General features: G+C 37.8%; 2 protein-coding genes across 2 annotated transcripts in view; one reads left to right on the top strand and one right to left on the bottom strand.

Annotated features, from left to right (window-relative positions):
* The window catches only part of GPR63 (G protein-coupled receptor 63), a 275,965-nt gene that overhangs the window by 39,340 nt on the left and 218,192 nt on the right, over positions 1 to 18,433 (bottom strand). The gene's annotated exons all lie outside the window — the stretch shown is intronic.
* FHL5 (four and a half LIM domains 5) lies at positions 3,315 to 16,387 on the top strand. Its single transcript, XM_067011208.1, has 5 exons — positions 3,315 to 3,470; positions 4,330 to 4,504; positions 6,351 to 6,520; positions 11,452 to 11,638; positions 16,224 to 16,387. The coding sequence occupies exons 1-5, from the start codon at positions 3,315 to 3,317 to the stop codon at positions 16,385 to 16,387; spliced, it is 852 nt and encodes a 283-aa protein (XP_066867309.1).

The following is an 18,433-nucleotide window of genomic DNA, read 5'->3' on the forward strand; positions in this document are numbered from 1 at the left end:
CGTCACCCTCCCTCCCACCCTCCCTATCCCACCCCTCTAGGTGGTCACAAAGCACAGAGGCGAACTCCCTGTGCTATGCGGCAGCTTCCCACTAGCTATCTAATTTACTTTTGGTAGTGTGTATATGTCCCTGCCACTCTCTCACATCGTCACAGCTTACCGTTCCCCATCCCCATATCCTCAAGTCCATGCTCTAGTAGGTCTGTGTTTTATTCCTGTCCTACCACTAATCTCTTCATGACATTTTTTTTTCTTAGATTCCATATATATGTGTTAGCATACGGTATTTGTTTTTCTCCTTCTGACTTACTTCACTCTGTATGACAGACTCCAGGTCTATCCACCTCATTACAAATAACTCAGTTTCATTTCTTTTTATGGCTGGGTAATATTCCATTGTATATATGTGCCACATCTTCTTTATCCATTCATCTGTTGATGGACACTTAGGTTGCTTCCATGTCCTGGCTATCGTAAAAAGAGCTGCAATGAACATTTTGGTACATGACTCTTTTTGAATTATGGTTTTCTCAGGGTATATGCCCAGTAGTGGGATTGCAGGGTCGTATGGTAGTTCTATTTGTAGTTTTTTAAGGAACCTCCGTACTGTTCTCCATAGTGGCTGTATCAATTTACATTCCCACCAGCAGTGCAAGTGTTCCCTTTTCTCCACACCCTCTCCAGCATTTATTGTTTCTAGAGTTTTTGATGATGGCCAATCTGACCGGTGTGAGATATCTCATTGTAGTTTTGATTTGCATTTCTCTAATGATTAATGATGTTGAGCATTCTTTCATGTGTTTGTTAGCAATCTGTATATCTTCTTTGGAGAAATGTCTATTTAGTTCTTCTGCCCATTTTTGGATGGGGTTGTTTTTTGTTATTGAGCTGCATGAGTTGCTTTTAAATTTTGGAAATTAATCCTTTGTCAGTTGCTTCATTTGCAAATATTTTCTCCCATTCTGAGGGTTGTCTTTTGGTCTTGTTTATGGTATCCTTTGCTGTGCAAAAGCTTTTAAGTTTCATTAGGTCCTATTTGTTTATTTTTGTTTTTATTTCCATTTCTCTAGGAGATGGGTCAAAAAGGATCTTGCTGTGATTTATGTCATAGTGTTCTGCCTATGTTTTCCTCTAAGAGTTTGATAGTGTCTGGCCTTACATTTAGGTCTTTAACCCATTTTGAGTTTATTTTTGTGTGTGGTGTTAAGGAGTGTTCTAATTTCATACTTTCACAGGTAGCTGTCCAGTTTTCCCAGCACCACTTATTGAATAGGCTGTCTTTTCTCCACTGTATATCCTTCCCTCCTTTATCAAAGATAAGGTGACCATATGTGTGTGGGTTTATCTCTGGGCTTTCTATACTGTTCCATTGATCTATATTTCTGTTTTGTGCCAGTACCATACTGTCTTGATTACTGTAGCCTTGTAGTATAGTCTGAAGTCAGGGAACCTGATTCCTCCAGCTCCTATAATGTTGTATTTAGAGTGTTGTTTAAAATAAAAACTTGAAATTCTACCAATTTTGTGATCCCTTTGGTGTTTCTTCATTTTATAATATACTAAAAGCCTCACAAAATGGAAGTAGTCTGGGAGTTCCTAAGTCCTGAGAGGCTGTGCTTCATGGTGCTATTATATACATCTAAAACTAAAGAAATAGTAACAATGAAAATGGTATTTTCCATATTAAGTGATGAAAGTTAAAGGTATATATCGTATTTCACTGTTAAGAGATAAACACTTGATCACTGTAAATGTGAATAAAATTTGCATTTTTAAATCTTTCAGGGGATTTAGATCCATTTCCTCCTGTTTCCAAGCTCTCAGCAATCCTTTTAGTGTGTTTTTATTCACTAAAAAGGGACATTTCTGTGGAATTAATCAAATAGAGAATTCAGTGTTCCTTGCAGATAATTTTGGCATGTTCCACTGGGAACTTCTACTCTGAATTTTCATCTTTCCTGGCAAAAGACACATATATTCTAAATCCTTAGTCTTTTCTTTGTTAGCAAAGATCTGCTATAAACAGAATTAATGACAATGTACATTCAGCAAGACACTGCTGGAAACTTCATCATTAAAAGGTGGCAAAATATGTGAGAATGCAATTTGAATGTAGTAAATAAAAACTGGCATTAAACATGCTGTAAAAAATCGTCACAATAATTGATTTTATGATTTTGCTAAAATTAAAAAAAAAAATTTCTGAGGTGGAGAATTAGAAAATATTCATAGTTCCCAATGTATTTATTTTCTAAGAAAATCAGAGGTACTATTTTTGGTGACAATGAAAGACTTGTGTTTGATACCTAATTAAACCCTTTTGAAATCCACGTGTTTGTTTTTAATGGTTTTCCTAAATTTATAAAATAACTAGAATTCTTATCCTGACCTTGGCTTTATGTTTTTCATTCTATAAAATGCTGCTGTTATTCTTCTTTCTGTGTACATGTTAGTTTAGCCCTAAAACCTGAAGAATCCGATAGCTCTTTTCTACCACTGATGGTTTTAACTGCATGTCCACATCTGGAAAATTGCTCAGTGGCAGTCACAAAGACCTAACACTTGGACTGAATCCTCACTGCTGAGGAGTTTTATTCGACCAGCTAAGTGTGGGGCATTTAAGTGGAGATGTCCAGGAGGCAAATGAAGAACAGGCTAAAGCTAGAGATTTGAGTCAACAGTATATTTAGGGAGGTTGAAGCCACAGGTAAGGAGGACGTCCCAAGGGAGAGTCTATGGTACAGGAAGACCTTAGGACTAATGTGCAAAACCCTCATTAGGTACCCAATAAAGAACTGGGAAATAAAAGGATGGTAGGGAAAATGACAATGTACTTGATTAGTAATTTCTATTTCAGTTAGAGCAAAAAAAGACTGTTGTTATTCCCATGGAACTCCACCACCAGAACTCTCCAACAAGACAGTAAGTGACGACAGTGAAAGCTCTATCGACAGTTCATATTTATATCCTTGAGGTGAAACCATCCTATTTCAACACATACTACATTCTCGTTGAATTCCACATTAGTGAATGAGGAACACAAGATGTTTTTTCACACTCTGGCTGCTGGTTTAATGCGTTTTGCTAGGAAAGCACACAGGAACTGCCAAGATGGGAGAGTAGCCTTTTCTAAATCACTCCAAGTGTCACCACGACTACAGCATATTTCCTAAATTGGTGGGTGTTCATATAAGAAAATATAAATCTATTCAAGTGCTTGACTCATGTTGTATTGAGGCTTTATAATTTACCTTATCAAAAACTTTTGCCTTTATATATGTAAATTATTTTTTTATTCATAGGATTAAGCCAAAATGACAACTGCTCAATTTGACTGTCAATACTGCATGGCATCACTTCCTGGGAAGTATGTACTGAAGGATGACAATCCATACTGTGTTACTTGTTATGATCGTATCTTTTCTAACTATTGTGAGGAGTGCAAAGAACCAATCGAATCAGATTCCAAGGTAGGTCTTACCTCAGTTCACAGAATTATTGCATACGAATAGCAGACAAGTGCTTTGGAATGCCTGTTTTTCTTTAGTGTTGACTGTTAATACTCTAATGCTCTGCTACTAGATATAAGGATTTTCAAAGCTATCATCAATCAAGTTCCAGGCACTATGCTCAGCACTGTGAAACATAAGATACATTTTAATCCTTACAATGATCTTAGGAGATAGTTTAGGATGCTAAAGGTTAAAGAAGTTATTTGCCCAAAGTTACACAGCTGAAATGTTATTTCTAGAATGATCAGAGTATAAGTGAATAACTATATAAATAATTGGAGCCATAAAGATTCAAAAACCTGTATCTTCTCCCTTCACATTAGCCTCATCTTCATTAAACCATTGTGCGCTGATACCTCTCACACATACACCCATTCCTCCCAGAATGCACATTATTATATTTTTTTCTCCTTTTTTGGGGGGGAGCCAGGGAGGTCTTTGTTTTAGTTAACTAGTGTTGAGATTTTGTTTAGGTAAATCTCAAACAGTAATAGGATGTTACAACCTAAAAATAAAAATCATCCCATGAAAAACTTTTCTTATAGTTTTTTTAAAAGGAAAGTAGAGGAAATTTGAAGAAACAGGAGAGTACACTTATTTTCCATCTGTCTTTTGTGACCAACCAAAGAAGCCCCAGGCTCTAGTTCTTAATTGCCCCAGTCTCCTCTCTATGGGTAATAGTATCAATAACAACATGCCCTCAAGATACCAGCACCACCTACTGGCACCAGAGTCCCAGGAGTGTTTAGTATTGTTTTATAAAATGGACTGTTTGGTCACAAACATGCTTAATTAACTTTTATTTACTGTCTCAAAGGACCTTTGTTACAAAGGCCATCACTGGCATGAAGGATGTTTCAATTGTGCCAAATGCGATCAGTCTTTGGTGGAAAAGCCTTTTGCTGCCAAGGATGAGTGCCTGCTGTGCTCCCAGTACTATTCTAACGAGTGCTCCTCCAAGTGCTTCCATTGTAAGAAGACCATCATGCCTGGTAAGATCACAAGGCACTTCTGGTCCATAACTGAACCTGCAATGCTTTGAATTAAACCTAAGCACAGGAAGAGTGTAGTACATTAGTTCCCCCCTTATCCATGGCTTCACTTTCCATGGTTAAAATTACCCGAGGCCAAAAATATTAAGTCTGAAAATATTAAGTGGAAAATTCCAGCAGTAAAAGTTTCTTAAGTTTTAAACTGTGTGCTCTTCTAAGTAGTGTGATGAAATCCCCCTCCATCCTGCCCATGACGTGAGTCATCTCTTTGTCCAGAGCATCCTGGCCAGTAGTCACTTATTTAACAAACATCTCAGTTATCAGATCAGACTGTCGCTGTATTGCAGTGCTTGTGTTCAAGAAACCCTTATTTTAGTTAATAATGGCCTCAAAGTGCAAGAGTAGTGATGCTGGCCATTCAGGTCTGCCAAAGAAAAGCCACAAAGTGCTTCCTTTAAATGAAAAGGAAGTTCTCAACTTAATAAGGAAAGAAATTGTATGCTGAGGTTGCTAAGATCTAATGTAAGAATGAATTTTCCATCCATGAAATTGTGAAGAAGGAAAAAGAAATTCGTGCTAGTTTTGCACCTCCAACTGCAAAAGTTACGGCCACAGAGCATGATAGGTGCTTGGTTAAGATGGAAAAGGCATTAAACTTGTACAATAAGATATTTTGAGAGAGAGACCACATTCATGTAACTTTTATTACAGTATACTGTTATAACTTCTATTTTATTATGTTATTGTTGTTAATCTCTTGCAATGTCTAATTTATAAATAAACTTTAACATAGGTCTGTATGTATGGGAAAAAAACATAGTATATATATATATATATATATATATATATATATATATATATATATAGGGTTCGGTATTGTGTGCAAGTATCACACATCCACTGGGGGTCATGGGAGGTGTCCCCCACAGATAAAGGGGGGGAGTATACTATACAAAACCTTGCTTTTCAGAAAGACATTTCTAACGAAAGCAAATGACCTCATTTGCTATCTCTTTACCTCATTTAGTGTACTTTAGACATAAAAAGATGATTCTTTCTGTCTCCAATGGGCAAAGTACTGTCTTTTGTGTTTTTTCATAAACCTAATTCATTGAAACATTTTGAACCAGAAACTGAGCCATGGAATAAAGATAAAACCTATACCAATAAATAATACTAACACTGCACTAAACACCCTGTCCTAGGCAGAGCCAATAGCATCAGAAAACATAATCCATCATAGGAGAATGCGACCAATCATCATTTTGTAGCTCAACACAAACTGGTGTGAAGGTCAGTCATCTTTATTTTCTCTCAGGGAAAACAAGGATCCAAGTAAATCGTTACACCTTTAGGCAAGTACTAATTCTGTTTTGATCCTCTTCTCAATCCCCATGGACAGCAGCACACGAACAACTCTCTCTCATTTTCTTATTATAGGTTCAAAGATTTTCTAGGAGACCATAACTACACAACATCAATCTCGGGAGTTTGTGCCCTGGGCATTCCTAATATCCCTGTAATGCTTATTATGTCCCAGTTTATCTGAACCATGCGCAGCCTTTCAGAGTCTACATTCATAGTACTTTCATATCTCAAAATTGTGAAACAGCACAAGAGTTTCCAGCGAAAGAGTGATTCACCATCATCGTGGCTGAACTCTATTTATTGACCTCTTTTTTCAGATAAATGCTTTGGAAACCAGTAAACGCTATTTTTTCTATATTGATGATTGCTTTTTTCATCTTAACTTTAGTACATATTTTAAGTAATTGGACATATTATTGCTTAAAAGACAACAATTATGCTTGATTTGTACTAACAGGTTCTTACTTTGGGGGTGCAGGTTCCCGAAAAATGAAATTTAAGGGAAACTACTGGCATGAAACCTGCTTTGTGTGCGAGCATTGCCGACAGCCAATAGGAACTAAACCTCTGGTTTCCACAGAGAGTGGCAATTATTGTGTGCCGTGTTTTGAGATGGAGCTTGCTCACTACTGCAGCTTTTGTAAGAAGGTAAATATCTAAAGAGGATGAAGCTTGTGAAATCTTCCAAACCATTGCTTTTGAGTGGCATTATATATTTGCAATGACTTGATACTATCATGTTATATCCGTCTTTGCACATTCATGTTAATTTTGAATTCCAACATGTTCGAAAGCACTACCTGTCACAGTGAGGAGGCCCATCTATTTTTATCACCATAAAATTCCACCCAGAGCATGAATTTAATGTTCCAAAGGCTCAAGTGATTTGATATTCCAGTTCCATTCACTGCTGTTCAGGCAAGATTTCACATATTCTGGTAGAGGGCCCATGTCTCTCTTTGAATACAAAATATTTCTTAGAAAATTTCTGATCCATTTAATTTCAGAGAGATATGGATTTGTCTCACAGAGTGACTATGGGAACCAATTTAAACAGGATATTTCACTCCTCACATCATGTCCAAGCAATATAAATGTCTTCTTAGCTTGAAGCTTTTATATTTCTGAAGAGTAGATAAAAAATAGAAACTACCATATGACCCAGAAATCCCACTACTGAGCATATATCCTGAGAAAACCATAATTCAAAAAGAGACATGTACCACAATATTCATTGCAGCACTATTTACAATAGCCAGGACATGGAAGCAACCTAAGTGTCCATCAACAGATGAATGGATAAAGAAGATGTGGCACATATATACAATGGAATATTACTCAGCCATAAAAAGAAATGAAATTTAGTTATCTGTAGTGAGGTGGATGGACACAGAGTCTGTCATACAGAGTGAAGTAAGTCAGAAAAAGAAAAACAAATACTGAATGCTAACACATATATATGGAATCTAAAAAAAAAAAAAAAAAAAAGGTTCTGATGAACCTAGGGGCAGGACAGGAATAAAAATGCAGACATAGAGAATGGACTTGAGGACACGGGGAGTGGGAAGGATAAGCTGGGACAAAGTGAGAGAGTGGCACTGACATACATACACTACCAAATGTAAAATAGATAGCTAGTGGGAAGCAGCCGCATAGCACAGGGAGATCAGCTCTGTGCTTTGTGACCACCTAGAGAGGTGGGATAGGGAGGGTGGGAGGGAGATGCAAGATGGAGGAGATATGGGGATATATGTATAGGTATAGCTGATTCACTTTGTTATACAGCAGAAACTAACACACCATTGTAAAGCAATTATACCCCAATAAAGATGTTTAAAAAAAAAAAACAGTGGATAGATAAGAGAGTGACACTCAAGAGACTAGCAAGATCTTTAGGGAAATTCATTAGACAGAAAGACAGAAAGATGACTTAAGAACTGCAAGTGGTTTCCTTCACCTCCAGCTCCAGAGCTCCATGCAGGGCCTTTCAACTTGGACACCCATTCAAAACATATTTTCCAATAGGAAAAAAAGTCTATTTTTTTTTCAGGTAAACATGGTCCAGTTCTTTTTGTATCCTCTAAGTTTTTACGTGAAAAAGTCACTCATCTCTATCACCTTGATAAAGTCTGTCTATATTCCATAAAATATATCGCTGTTAAAGAAATCCTTGACCTGTGAGGCATCATAAGTTTCAAATAACCCTATAACTTGTGATGAGAAAGCGTGAATCATGAAAACATATTGGATAAGTCCAGTGGTTTCTAGACACTTCTGATCTACAGGCAACTCTGGCAGGTCTCTTAAGACCATTTGCATACTTGCATCTGAAGTGTCCTTGCCACTTTCTACAAGTGCATGTACAAACATACACACACTCAATGATTTTCCACATATATTTAAAATACTGGTACTGCATTTGAAGAGGCATCAATCAACCCCTATGTTATAATTATTAAATTACACTGTCATGATGGCTGAAAATTAGTTGAAAGTAACATGCTACAAAACCATCTTACACCCGAAGACTTCCATTACTCTGCCAGAAGTAACAACTTAGAAAATGACTTTACAAGAAACAGTCAGACCCTATGACCCTGTGACAGATGAAGCTCTGAAAAATTATCAGTCAATGACATGCATTTAGAAAGGGATGCTAGAAATAAAATAGATGTATCTCACTGTTTTGCAGAACTAAGTTGGCCATTTTTAGGCTATGTTTCTTAAGGACTTACACTAAAATATTAATGACACTCATGAGGCTCATCTTAAAATCATTTGCTGGGCACACAATATAAAGTTTCTTTCAATGCTATAAAGAGTCAAGAGCACTTCTCTAGTACGTCAGAGTTGAGCACTATCTGGGGCCAAAGCCCTGGTATTTCCCAGGTTAGAGGAGCCTGCCCTATATTTAGGACATGATTTGAAGTCACCAAAAAATTTATGAAATGTTTCTATTGGGTAGTAGACAGATCACAACATGCCAGATTATTTTCTATTTAATTTTTTAAAACCACAAGTCCTTTTTTTTTTTTTTTTTTTTTTTTTTCCGGTATGCGGGCCTCTCACTGTTGTGGCCTCTCCCGTTGCGGAGCACAGGCTCCGGACGCACAGGCCTAGCGGCCATGGCTCACGGACTTAGTTGCTCCGCGGCATGTGGGATCTTCCCGGACCAGGGCACGAACCCGTGTCTCCTGCATCGGCAGGCGGATTCTCAACCACTGCGCCACCAGGGAAGCCCCACAAGTCCTTTAAGGAAAGCTGGATATAAATGTTTCAGATCAAGACGATCCAAGCTGAAGAAAAACAATTTGTTTCAACCCAAGCCAAAGACCAAATATAAAAGAAAAGAATATAAGCCAAAACTACTTGACCATCAGGCCCACAGAACTTTTTGCATACATTTTAGTTTTACAAAATAAAATCTGTTTTCTACCGAAAAGCAAGTAACCTCAAACTGTAGTACTCTGAATTCAAACTCCTCAAGATTCACATAGAGTATTCTGTAATTCATCAGCTTTCATCCGCTGGGTGCAAAATCATTACTGCCTCCACTTTGCCAGAGAAGAAACTTGTTCTAAATCCTGGGATCAATCAGTAGCAAAACCCACGCTCGGATATTAGACTTCATCTTAGCCCATCTGCCTCTTCAAAAGAATATAATCACAAGCAAACAATTTTTAATGTTCCAGAGTTTCTTCTCCCTAATGAAACAATCTTTGGTGGGTACATCAAGTTTTATTTTGCTGTGAATACAGTTTTCAAGTTTTGAATCTTTTAAGCATTGCCTGCTAATCATTTGACCAAACAAATCAAAGGAATCTGGAATTCTGCTGTGCCTTCTGTAAGGCATTTGAAGTCAGTAGGGGGGCATTTTAAATTGCTTTAGCTCACACACACCATTATGTTTCCTATTTACTTATTTAGAATAGTATACTTTTTCTCTGTTATGAAAAATAACTTTCTATCAAGTATCTTTAATTTTTAAGATAGTCATTGTAAGATTTTAAAATATTTTTAGAATAATCTTTTCAAAAGACTATAGGATAGACAAGTATCCTATAGGATGGCTATAGGATACTTAGATGTCACAATAGGATGGCTTAGAATAGAGGTTTTCTATATCTACTTAATTTGCATACAAAGATTACAGGCGGCATCTCAGATATCACACTGCTTCAGTCATTATAAGACATTTCCATGAGTATATGGCAGGTTCCCCGGACACCGCAGGACCTCAAGAGCCGTGGATTTGAAAGACGCTATGACTTAAAAATTGCTACACAAGAAAAGTTGTCTAATATTTTTCCATCTGATTTTTAAATAAAGATATCTCAGCCTTTAAAAAAGTAAAATCCAGGTTAAACTGGTTTAGAAGATAAATCTTATGGAGGAATAACAAGCATCTCTGCAAAACCCTAGCATATCACACATTAAGGTTCAATGTACAACCGGCACTTATGACTTTGAGCCCTAATGCTGAAAACTCACACAGTTGCCCACAGCACCCCTATTTGTGCTAGATACAATACTGGAGTTGCTTTCCAAACATTTGTTTCCCTTAGTGTTTGTTCATTCATTCAACAAAGACTCGTCAACTGCTTATCAGTGCAAAGTAATCTAATCTTAGTACTGTGTTCATGGTTAAGCACATGGGCTGTGGAATAAGACTGTGCAGGTTTGAATGCTAGCTCTGTGTGACCCTAGCAAGTGACTTAACTAGTCTAACTCTCAGTAGTTGCTCATCTCTAAAGAGGGAAAGATAATAGTCACTACTGAGTCAGGATGTCGAGAATGTTAAGAAGTTGAAGATGTTAATGTTAATGTTAATGTTAAGGGTTGAAGACTGAAAAAACACCTCCGAAATATTATTCATTATTAGCAGATTATGGTGTTGATCAATTCCTTTCAGGGTTACTACTGCTGGAATAAAGCATTCAGGAAAAAAAATAGTTTTGTTTTTTTTTTTTAAGGATCCTTAAAAGTTATACATGGAGGGCTTCCCTGGTGGCGCAGTGGTTGAGAGTCCGCTTGCCGATGCAGGGGACACGGGTTCATGCCCCAGTCCGGGTAGATCCCACATGCCGCGGAGCGGCTGGGCCCGTGAGCCATGGCCGCTGAGCCTGCGCGTCCGGAGCCTGCGCTCCGCAACGGGAGAGGCCACAACAGTGAGAGGCCCGCGTACCGCAAATAAATAAATAAATAAAGTTATACATGGACATAAGAACATAGCATAGAAAATGTCTTAGCTCTAAAAACAGATCTTTGAAAACCAACAAGAGAAAGATGAGCAAAGGAATCAAGGGCCTATTTCTTTTTCATCTTCCTGAGTTCATTATGGTCCTGTTTCCTTTCTGTTCCATTGTAGGAGAAAAATTAGGATATTTATCACCAGTTCTATTTAATCCCTGTAGCCTTTTGTTTCTCATACAGATTCAAAAAAATCACAGGGAAAAGACATCCTGACACAATGTGATGGAGTAGCCCAAAGTACCACTTGTGGGCACAGAAGAGAATCACAAAAGGTCTGAATTGTAATAACTTCCACAGTCATTGTCTTTTTTGTGATCATTTGCCAGGTGATTACTTCGGGTGGGATAATGTTTTGTGACCAGCCATGGCATAAAGAGTGTTTTCTGTGCAGTGGCTGTAGGAAAGAGCTCTGTGAAGAAGAGTTTATGTCCAGAGATGATTATCCATTCTGCTTGGACTGCTACAACCATCTTTATGCCAAAAAGTGTGCCACCTGCACCAAGCCTATTACTGGTGAGTTATTCAGTTTAATATGACCCTACCATGAGATGGTTATGGCTCTGTAAATGCTATGTAGGTAATTCAGGAAATGCAATTTTAAAAAGAATGATCTTTCCTTTATGTTTCCTTTTGAAATAAACATGGGTACCTATATACAAATATTACGCAGAACCCTCAAGGCAAGTATAGAGTATAATTAAGGTAGCTATGCTCATGAAGGGTAATTAATACTAAACCTCATGGTACTGACTCTACATAAAGTAATAATTCAGGGAAGGAGGAGGATGAGATGAGCGGAGAAGACCTTCACAAGGAGGCCTGATCTGAGGCAGAAGTTTAAGGAGCTGAGTGGGGTAAGGGATGCTTATAAAACAAAATGCTGCTGAATTCCAAACAAGGGTAACAGGGCCTTAAAATAGAAAAAGTTTTGGGCTTCCCTGGTGGCGCAGTGGTTGAGAATCCGCCTGCTGATGCAGGAGACACGGGTTCGTGCCCTGGTCCGGGAAGATCCCACATGCCGCGGAGCAACTAAGCCCGTGAGCCATGGCCGCTGAGCCTGTGCGTCCGGAGCCTGTGCTCCGCAACGGGAGAGGCCACAACAGTGAGAGGCCCGCATACCGCAAAAAAAAAAAAAAAAAAAAAAAAAAAAAAATAGAAAAAGTTTTAATTAAATGCAAGTACTGTACAAAAATCTGAAGCCATAATAATTAGGATAGCATAGGTCAGGAATTAATTAAACCTCAATTTAAGATGCTTCTAACAAATGTATTATTCTCTTTGCTTTCTATTCACTTACAATAAGTTTTAGTTGTGAATAGATGAGATAAAAAAACAAGATAGCATTCTGTTGAAGAAACAAAATATACATGATTTGAAAATAACATAAATGGTAAATCGATCTGTGTTAAATGAATTTTCAAGGTAAAAAGAGCATTATATTTTCCTTAGAGACACTTCTAAAATGCTAATCCTGTAGTAAAGGAACTGAAGATCTCATCACACCTGAGAAATCCAACAGCTATTCTTTTAGGCAATGTATGGTCACCGAATAACGTGGCAGAACTATACTTCTGTTCTCCATTCCTAGAACTCTTAGGTCATATTTCACTTTTAGCTCAGTTTATATAACACAGAAGTAAAGATTCTTTTATCCTTTTCCTCCTCTTCTATCTTCAAATATATCACAAAGTAAAACTGAATATTTATTCATCTTCAAATAAAGAGTTTTGCTGCAAACCCAGCTTGATAGGCTTTCACTTACTTGCAAGGGAGGGAGTTTCCTGGATGAACAGAACATAGTTCTGTCTGTCTGTACAAGGAAGGCACCATGTTTTTCAGAATCTCACACTGGCCTATGGGCTGTATCTGGCCAGCAAGCATGGTTTGTTTGGCCTGCACATGTTTGTAAACAACTAATATAAAATCCATCTCTGTAGCCAAAAAGTAAACAAAGAGCCTGCCCAGGGTGAGCCGACTACCCTCGCATTCCCAGCCGGGTCATGGTCATATGGAGCTGAGTGGCTGGCCCGTTATGTAGGGCCTGGCCCCTTTGCTGCTTCCACCTTGCCTCTATCACTCAGCTATGTCACCTCTCCAGCCCTTTCAAGGGCTTACGTTGGCAATCCCAGACTAAAGGGCTCCAAATCTTGGGCTCTTAACCACTCTGCTCTCCTGCTTCTATACATCTGGCAACTCCTGAAGCCAAGAGAATGAGCCACCACCTCTACTGGTTTTAGTTAGAAATGGAACTTCCATAAATGCAACAGTAAGTGGAACAGCAAAATCTTAGTAGAATCTGCAATCACAGCCCAATGGATTTAGTCAATGTATTCTACAACACTTTTCTTGAATTGGCCAGGAAAAAAAAAATTGGGGGCGGGGGGGTGTTCCATGAAGAAATGAGAAAATAAACTCAAAATGGTTTGAAAATTTTCTGGGGACCCAAATGGCTAATACTGATCTGAAAGTGCCTACACAAGCCCTGAACTTGATGAGTTTCATTTCTGACCCATCACAGATTCACGTGATTTTTCTGATGGGTTGTTACAGGTCAATCACTGAGCACAGCTTTTTTTTTTTTTTTTTTTTAGGTCAGACAGAAAAACCACATTGTTCCACATGAAGCATAGGGATGATCAGGAACCAATGATTTGTCCCCAAAGTAATCCACCTGCAGGATATGCATTTAATTTAGCCCAGTCTTTTGGTCATTATCTTAACCTTCTTTTAGCTCTGTGATTGACAGACACCAGAAACTAAATGCCTGCAAAAACTTCCAACTCACTTTAGTATGTTTTGATCTGATTCTTAAATGTATATAGGCCCTGTAGCAGTGCTTCTTTAAAATTGAACTATTTGAACTAATGTACCATAGGGAACTATACTACCATATATTTATCTTCTGAAAGTTGTACATTCATGCAAACAACATGTCATCCTAAGAAACTATGTTAGAATGTTTTCAAAACACTATTTTAAAGTAACTAAATCTATAAGGAACAAACTCAAGATGTAATTACAATTTTTTCTCCTCCTCTAAGATAGGATTTACCTTGCAAACTTTCTGGGATAAACGAAGCAGCTTGATCTAGTAGGAAGAGCTCTGATCTAGGGAGTAAAAGACCTTGGCTTTACCTCTGCCCCTGACTACTTTGTGACCCGTGGGTAAAAAAACTCACCTCCAAGGTCCTCATTTGCCGTATTTGCAAAATGAGGAATTGAACAAGATCATATCTTTGCTTTCGTCTATTTCTGTTTATTTTTAGTAAAGTGAGTTTCAAATGTTGATTTCTTCAGAAAGGGATGCTAAGATTCCTGGTTATGTTCTTTAAAAAAAGAAAATTCAGACAATTTAGTGAAGTTAGGAGCATAGGCTCTGAAACCAGATGGCCTAGGATTGTATCCCAGATCTGCCACTTAGCATCTGGGTGATTTGGCCAAGAGTCTGAACCTGTCTGACAATTTCTGTCTGCAAAGTCGGGTTGATGGTAATATCTACCCCATGAAAGTGAGGTGAGAGCTATCTGAAGTAAAGGGCTTAGAATAGTGACTGGCTCATCTTCAAGTGCTCAACAAACGCTAGCTCTTATTCTACGGAATTTTCAGGAATAAATGAAGCCAAATAAAACAGGTGTCAGAGACCTGTTTCATTGCTGACTTTCTTATTGCAAATGACCCTTGTGACCTGAGGGAGTAAACATATCCAAAATCAAAAAACTTTACAATCAGCTCACATGTTGAGTCAGGACTTTCTTATATTCCTGCTACCAGATGCTTCTTTTTTATTCTTCTTTGTAAAATTCCAGAAAGAATTATTTTTACATTTGCCACCTGTACAAGGCCTAATAATAAAATCAAGAAAACCTCATGTGCATCAAAATGCTGGATGTATAATAATTAGTTTTATGAACAGAGATGATTTATGTATATACAGAACATTATTCTTGCAGTCAGCTTATTAATGTTTTGAATATTAAGGGAATTAATTGGCACATTATTGATTTATCAGGAAGTAGTGATGACAGCATCATAAATAAGCTATAAATTTAATCAAGAAAAGTACAAGAATTTGATGTAAATTTATCCCTGAACTAGTCAATTTATGTGAAGACATCAAAAAACGTTTCCAGGATGAAAACAAAAGTTCATTATCATTGGCAAATACTCAAGCCTAGGGCATCCCAACCCCTTCCCAATCCTTAGATCTTTTCTCCTTTTCTACGACTCCTCAAAATCAGTTCCTTGAACCGAACGCTGGATTCATATTTGGGATATAGAGATAGAGTCTCACTGAAGACTCAAATTCTCATACTTTACTTAGAAACCCTATGGCTCAAGTGAGGCCCAAGTTGAAGTGATAGAGGCTGACAAAGTACCTCTTAGAAACTCATCAATGGGTAGCATGGCCTCAGTGACCAGAGGTATCAGATTCACAGATCTTTGCTGCAAGCCTATGCTGAAGTCACCTCTGGGCAAGGTAATAAGGTCATCACATTAGGCTAGCTACAGGATAGCTTAGATGAAATTCTCTATTTAGGGCTTTTGGGAATTGTGTCCCAAACCACAATATGACCATGGGACGTCATCCTGAATAAAATGAAACATGAAAAAAAGAGGGAAGAGAACTAAAAGTCATAAAAATATCAAATACCAGGCTGGGAAGTATACATTTATTTTATCTTAATTTTGCTTCTAAGTAAACAGGGTCACAAAGAGGGGAAAAAAATTCATACTTAAATATGTCTGACTTCAAAACCTATACCCTCTTCTCACTGCACTACCCTGTATTTCCTTATGTCTTGGGCAATCCTTAACTGTCTCCAAAAATATGTGCTTTGAATACCCAGATTCTACCTACTTATGCAGATTATGGAAAAATTTGACTGAGAATCTGGCTGGGTCTCATCGAAAGAACTTGTCCATGGGCGACTTTCCCAAATGGACACAGGTCACTAGGGGCATCCTCCTTTCTTAGGTTACTTGTCTCTACATGGTCTTGCTCACTGCTGTATCTCCAGTTCCCAGAAGAGTCCCTGAGAGAATGCTCAATCTATTTGTTGAAAGAATAGATTACTCTTTTTCTCCAATTCCTTTACAGGTCTCAGAGATGTCAAGTTTATCTGCTTTCAAGACCGCCAGTGGCACAGCGAATGCTTTAACTGTGGGAGGTGCTCAGTCTCCTTGGTGGGGGAAGGCTTCCTGACTCACAACAAGGAAATCTTCTGCCACAAATGTGGCTCTGAGGTGGACACTGACATGTAGAAGGAGACAGTCCTTCCCCACCTGAAATCCACCTTGCTTTTGTTCTCACTAAATCCAGAACTCGATCGATGTTGTACTTCTGACTTAATTTTTAGAAAAAATCCAAGTAGAGTTTATAGCGGAAGAGTTTTTGCACACAGTCTGATTGAACTATGTTATAAGAGCTCAAAAAAAAAAAAAACAGTCTAACAGAAATGAATATATACTAAGTCACAAAGGTCCCTTTCCTTGCAAAATACTGCACTCTGCTGTTAAAAATACAGGAAAATATTTCTTTATTATAATCAAGTGTATGATCTATACCTAGAAGTCATGGATGTTATTACTGAAAACTGATGTTTTTCAAACCTGCAGAGTAAAAAGGAAAATAAGAGATCAAATTGAAGGGCATACATGAGACTAATGTTTGCATTCCTATCTAGCTAGTTATATATAACATGATTGGCTGTGAATGGTAGAAGAACAAAAATGATCAGGAGGAACTGATTACTAATCATCACATTTAAGTATTTTGTCATTTTATCATTCTTTTATTGTTCACGAGTACTGACTTCAGAGTTGAAAAACAAAGCTACGATTTGCCCTCATCCATCCTGCTTCCACAGCTGGTTGGTTACCATATTTAATCAATGGAATTTGAGAATTCTGGACATTATGCCTCTCATTCTCTGCACAGATATAAAAGGGTCCTTTCTCCCTAAGGATAGTCAAAGCATAGGTTTCAACACATTTTGTATTAAATGCATTTCAAAGCCCACAAAGATTTTTTTCTAAATACTTACAGATTCCATGAAAGAAAAGTAAGTCTCTTCTTTCAAAAGAGCTAACCAAGATAATCAGTCCCCAAAGGCAAACCTTTAAAGTAAATAGATCATTAAATCATCACTTCTGGAAATGAGTTTTAGGGAAGGGATTGAGTGTTGGAACCTGACTTTCACCCAAATATCTAAAGGCATAATAGAATGCATAATTAGCTCTGAGCGTCATGCATTTTGCCTTCCAAAATTACATAGTTGATTAATGGGAAGACATAAAAGTGGGCTTTAAAGAAACCTAGTAATAATAAGAACTGAAAAATAATAATTCACTGCTGATAATTCAGGACCTGCAAAGCAGCACAACAGAGCGATAAGGTCTACAGATGAGCCCTCCCCACTGTTCCTCCATGCCCACGCAACTCACCCCACCCATGCCAATGGTGTTCTAGAGCTTCAAGCTCTTGCATGGCTGTAAGGGGCACTCTCAACCCTCGGTAGCCAATCTACAAACAAGCCAGTGTTTACTGGTCACAGCCTTAGTGAAAAGCCCATCACCATGTGTTTAACTTCATACCAGACATCTACTGATGATGACCCTACTTAGCTGCCCCTGGACAAAATTTTCCACATTATGTGGGATAAATGGAAATCAACCTCTGCTCTCCATGCTCAGTTACCACCCTTTGTTATAGTGTCACTTGGGTGGAGCAGAGAGAGGTCACGAGAAGAAACCCACATTGACATAACATTTTTATAAGTGTCTACTCTCAGATTACTGCATAGCATTAAAGGTTCTGATTGAAGTCTAATTACATGCTGTGGCTGATTACAATTACATCACGAGAGATTTAATTGTTATGGAAACACATTTTTTGAAATAGTTTAAAATGCAAGGACATTTGGAGATTAGCAATTTAGAGATACTAATAAAAGGTCAGGCTTCATAGGCGACTTGAAAGATATAACTGTCCTTTTTATGGTATTAACAATGCCAGGATATTTTCTCTTATTCACATTGTTAAATGTAGGCAAAAATATCAATATTTTTCCTGCATTGTTTGAAATTACACATGTGAAACTGAATATGCCAATTGTTCTATGATCTAGAATATAACAGTGTATCATATATTTAGAAAACCAAGCCATTTTGAATCCGTGTAGATATACAACATGTAATACTGTCTCAGTCAATTATAAGCAAACATACAAAATGTAATGGTTTTTCTTAAACAATTGGTATTGTTTAGGCATTTTGCTGTGTGGGATAGGGGGGTGGGTGTGAGTATGC

This window comes from Kogia breviceps, chromosome 13 (assembly GCF_026419965.1).
Source record: "Kogia breviceps isolate mKogBre1 chromosome 13, mKogBre1 haplotype 1, whole genome shotgun sequence".
Taxonomy (NCBI): domain Eukaryota; kingdom Metazoa; phylum Chordata; class Mammalia; order Artiodactyla; family Physeteridae; genus Kogia; species Kogia breviceps.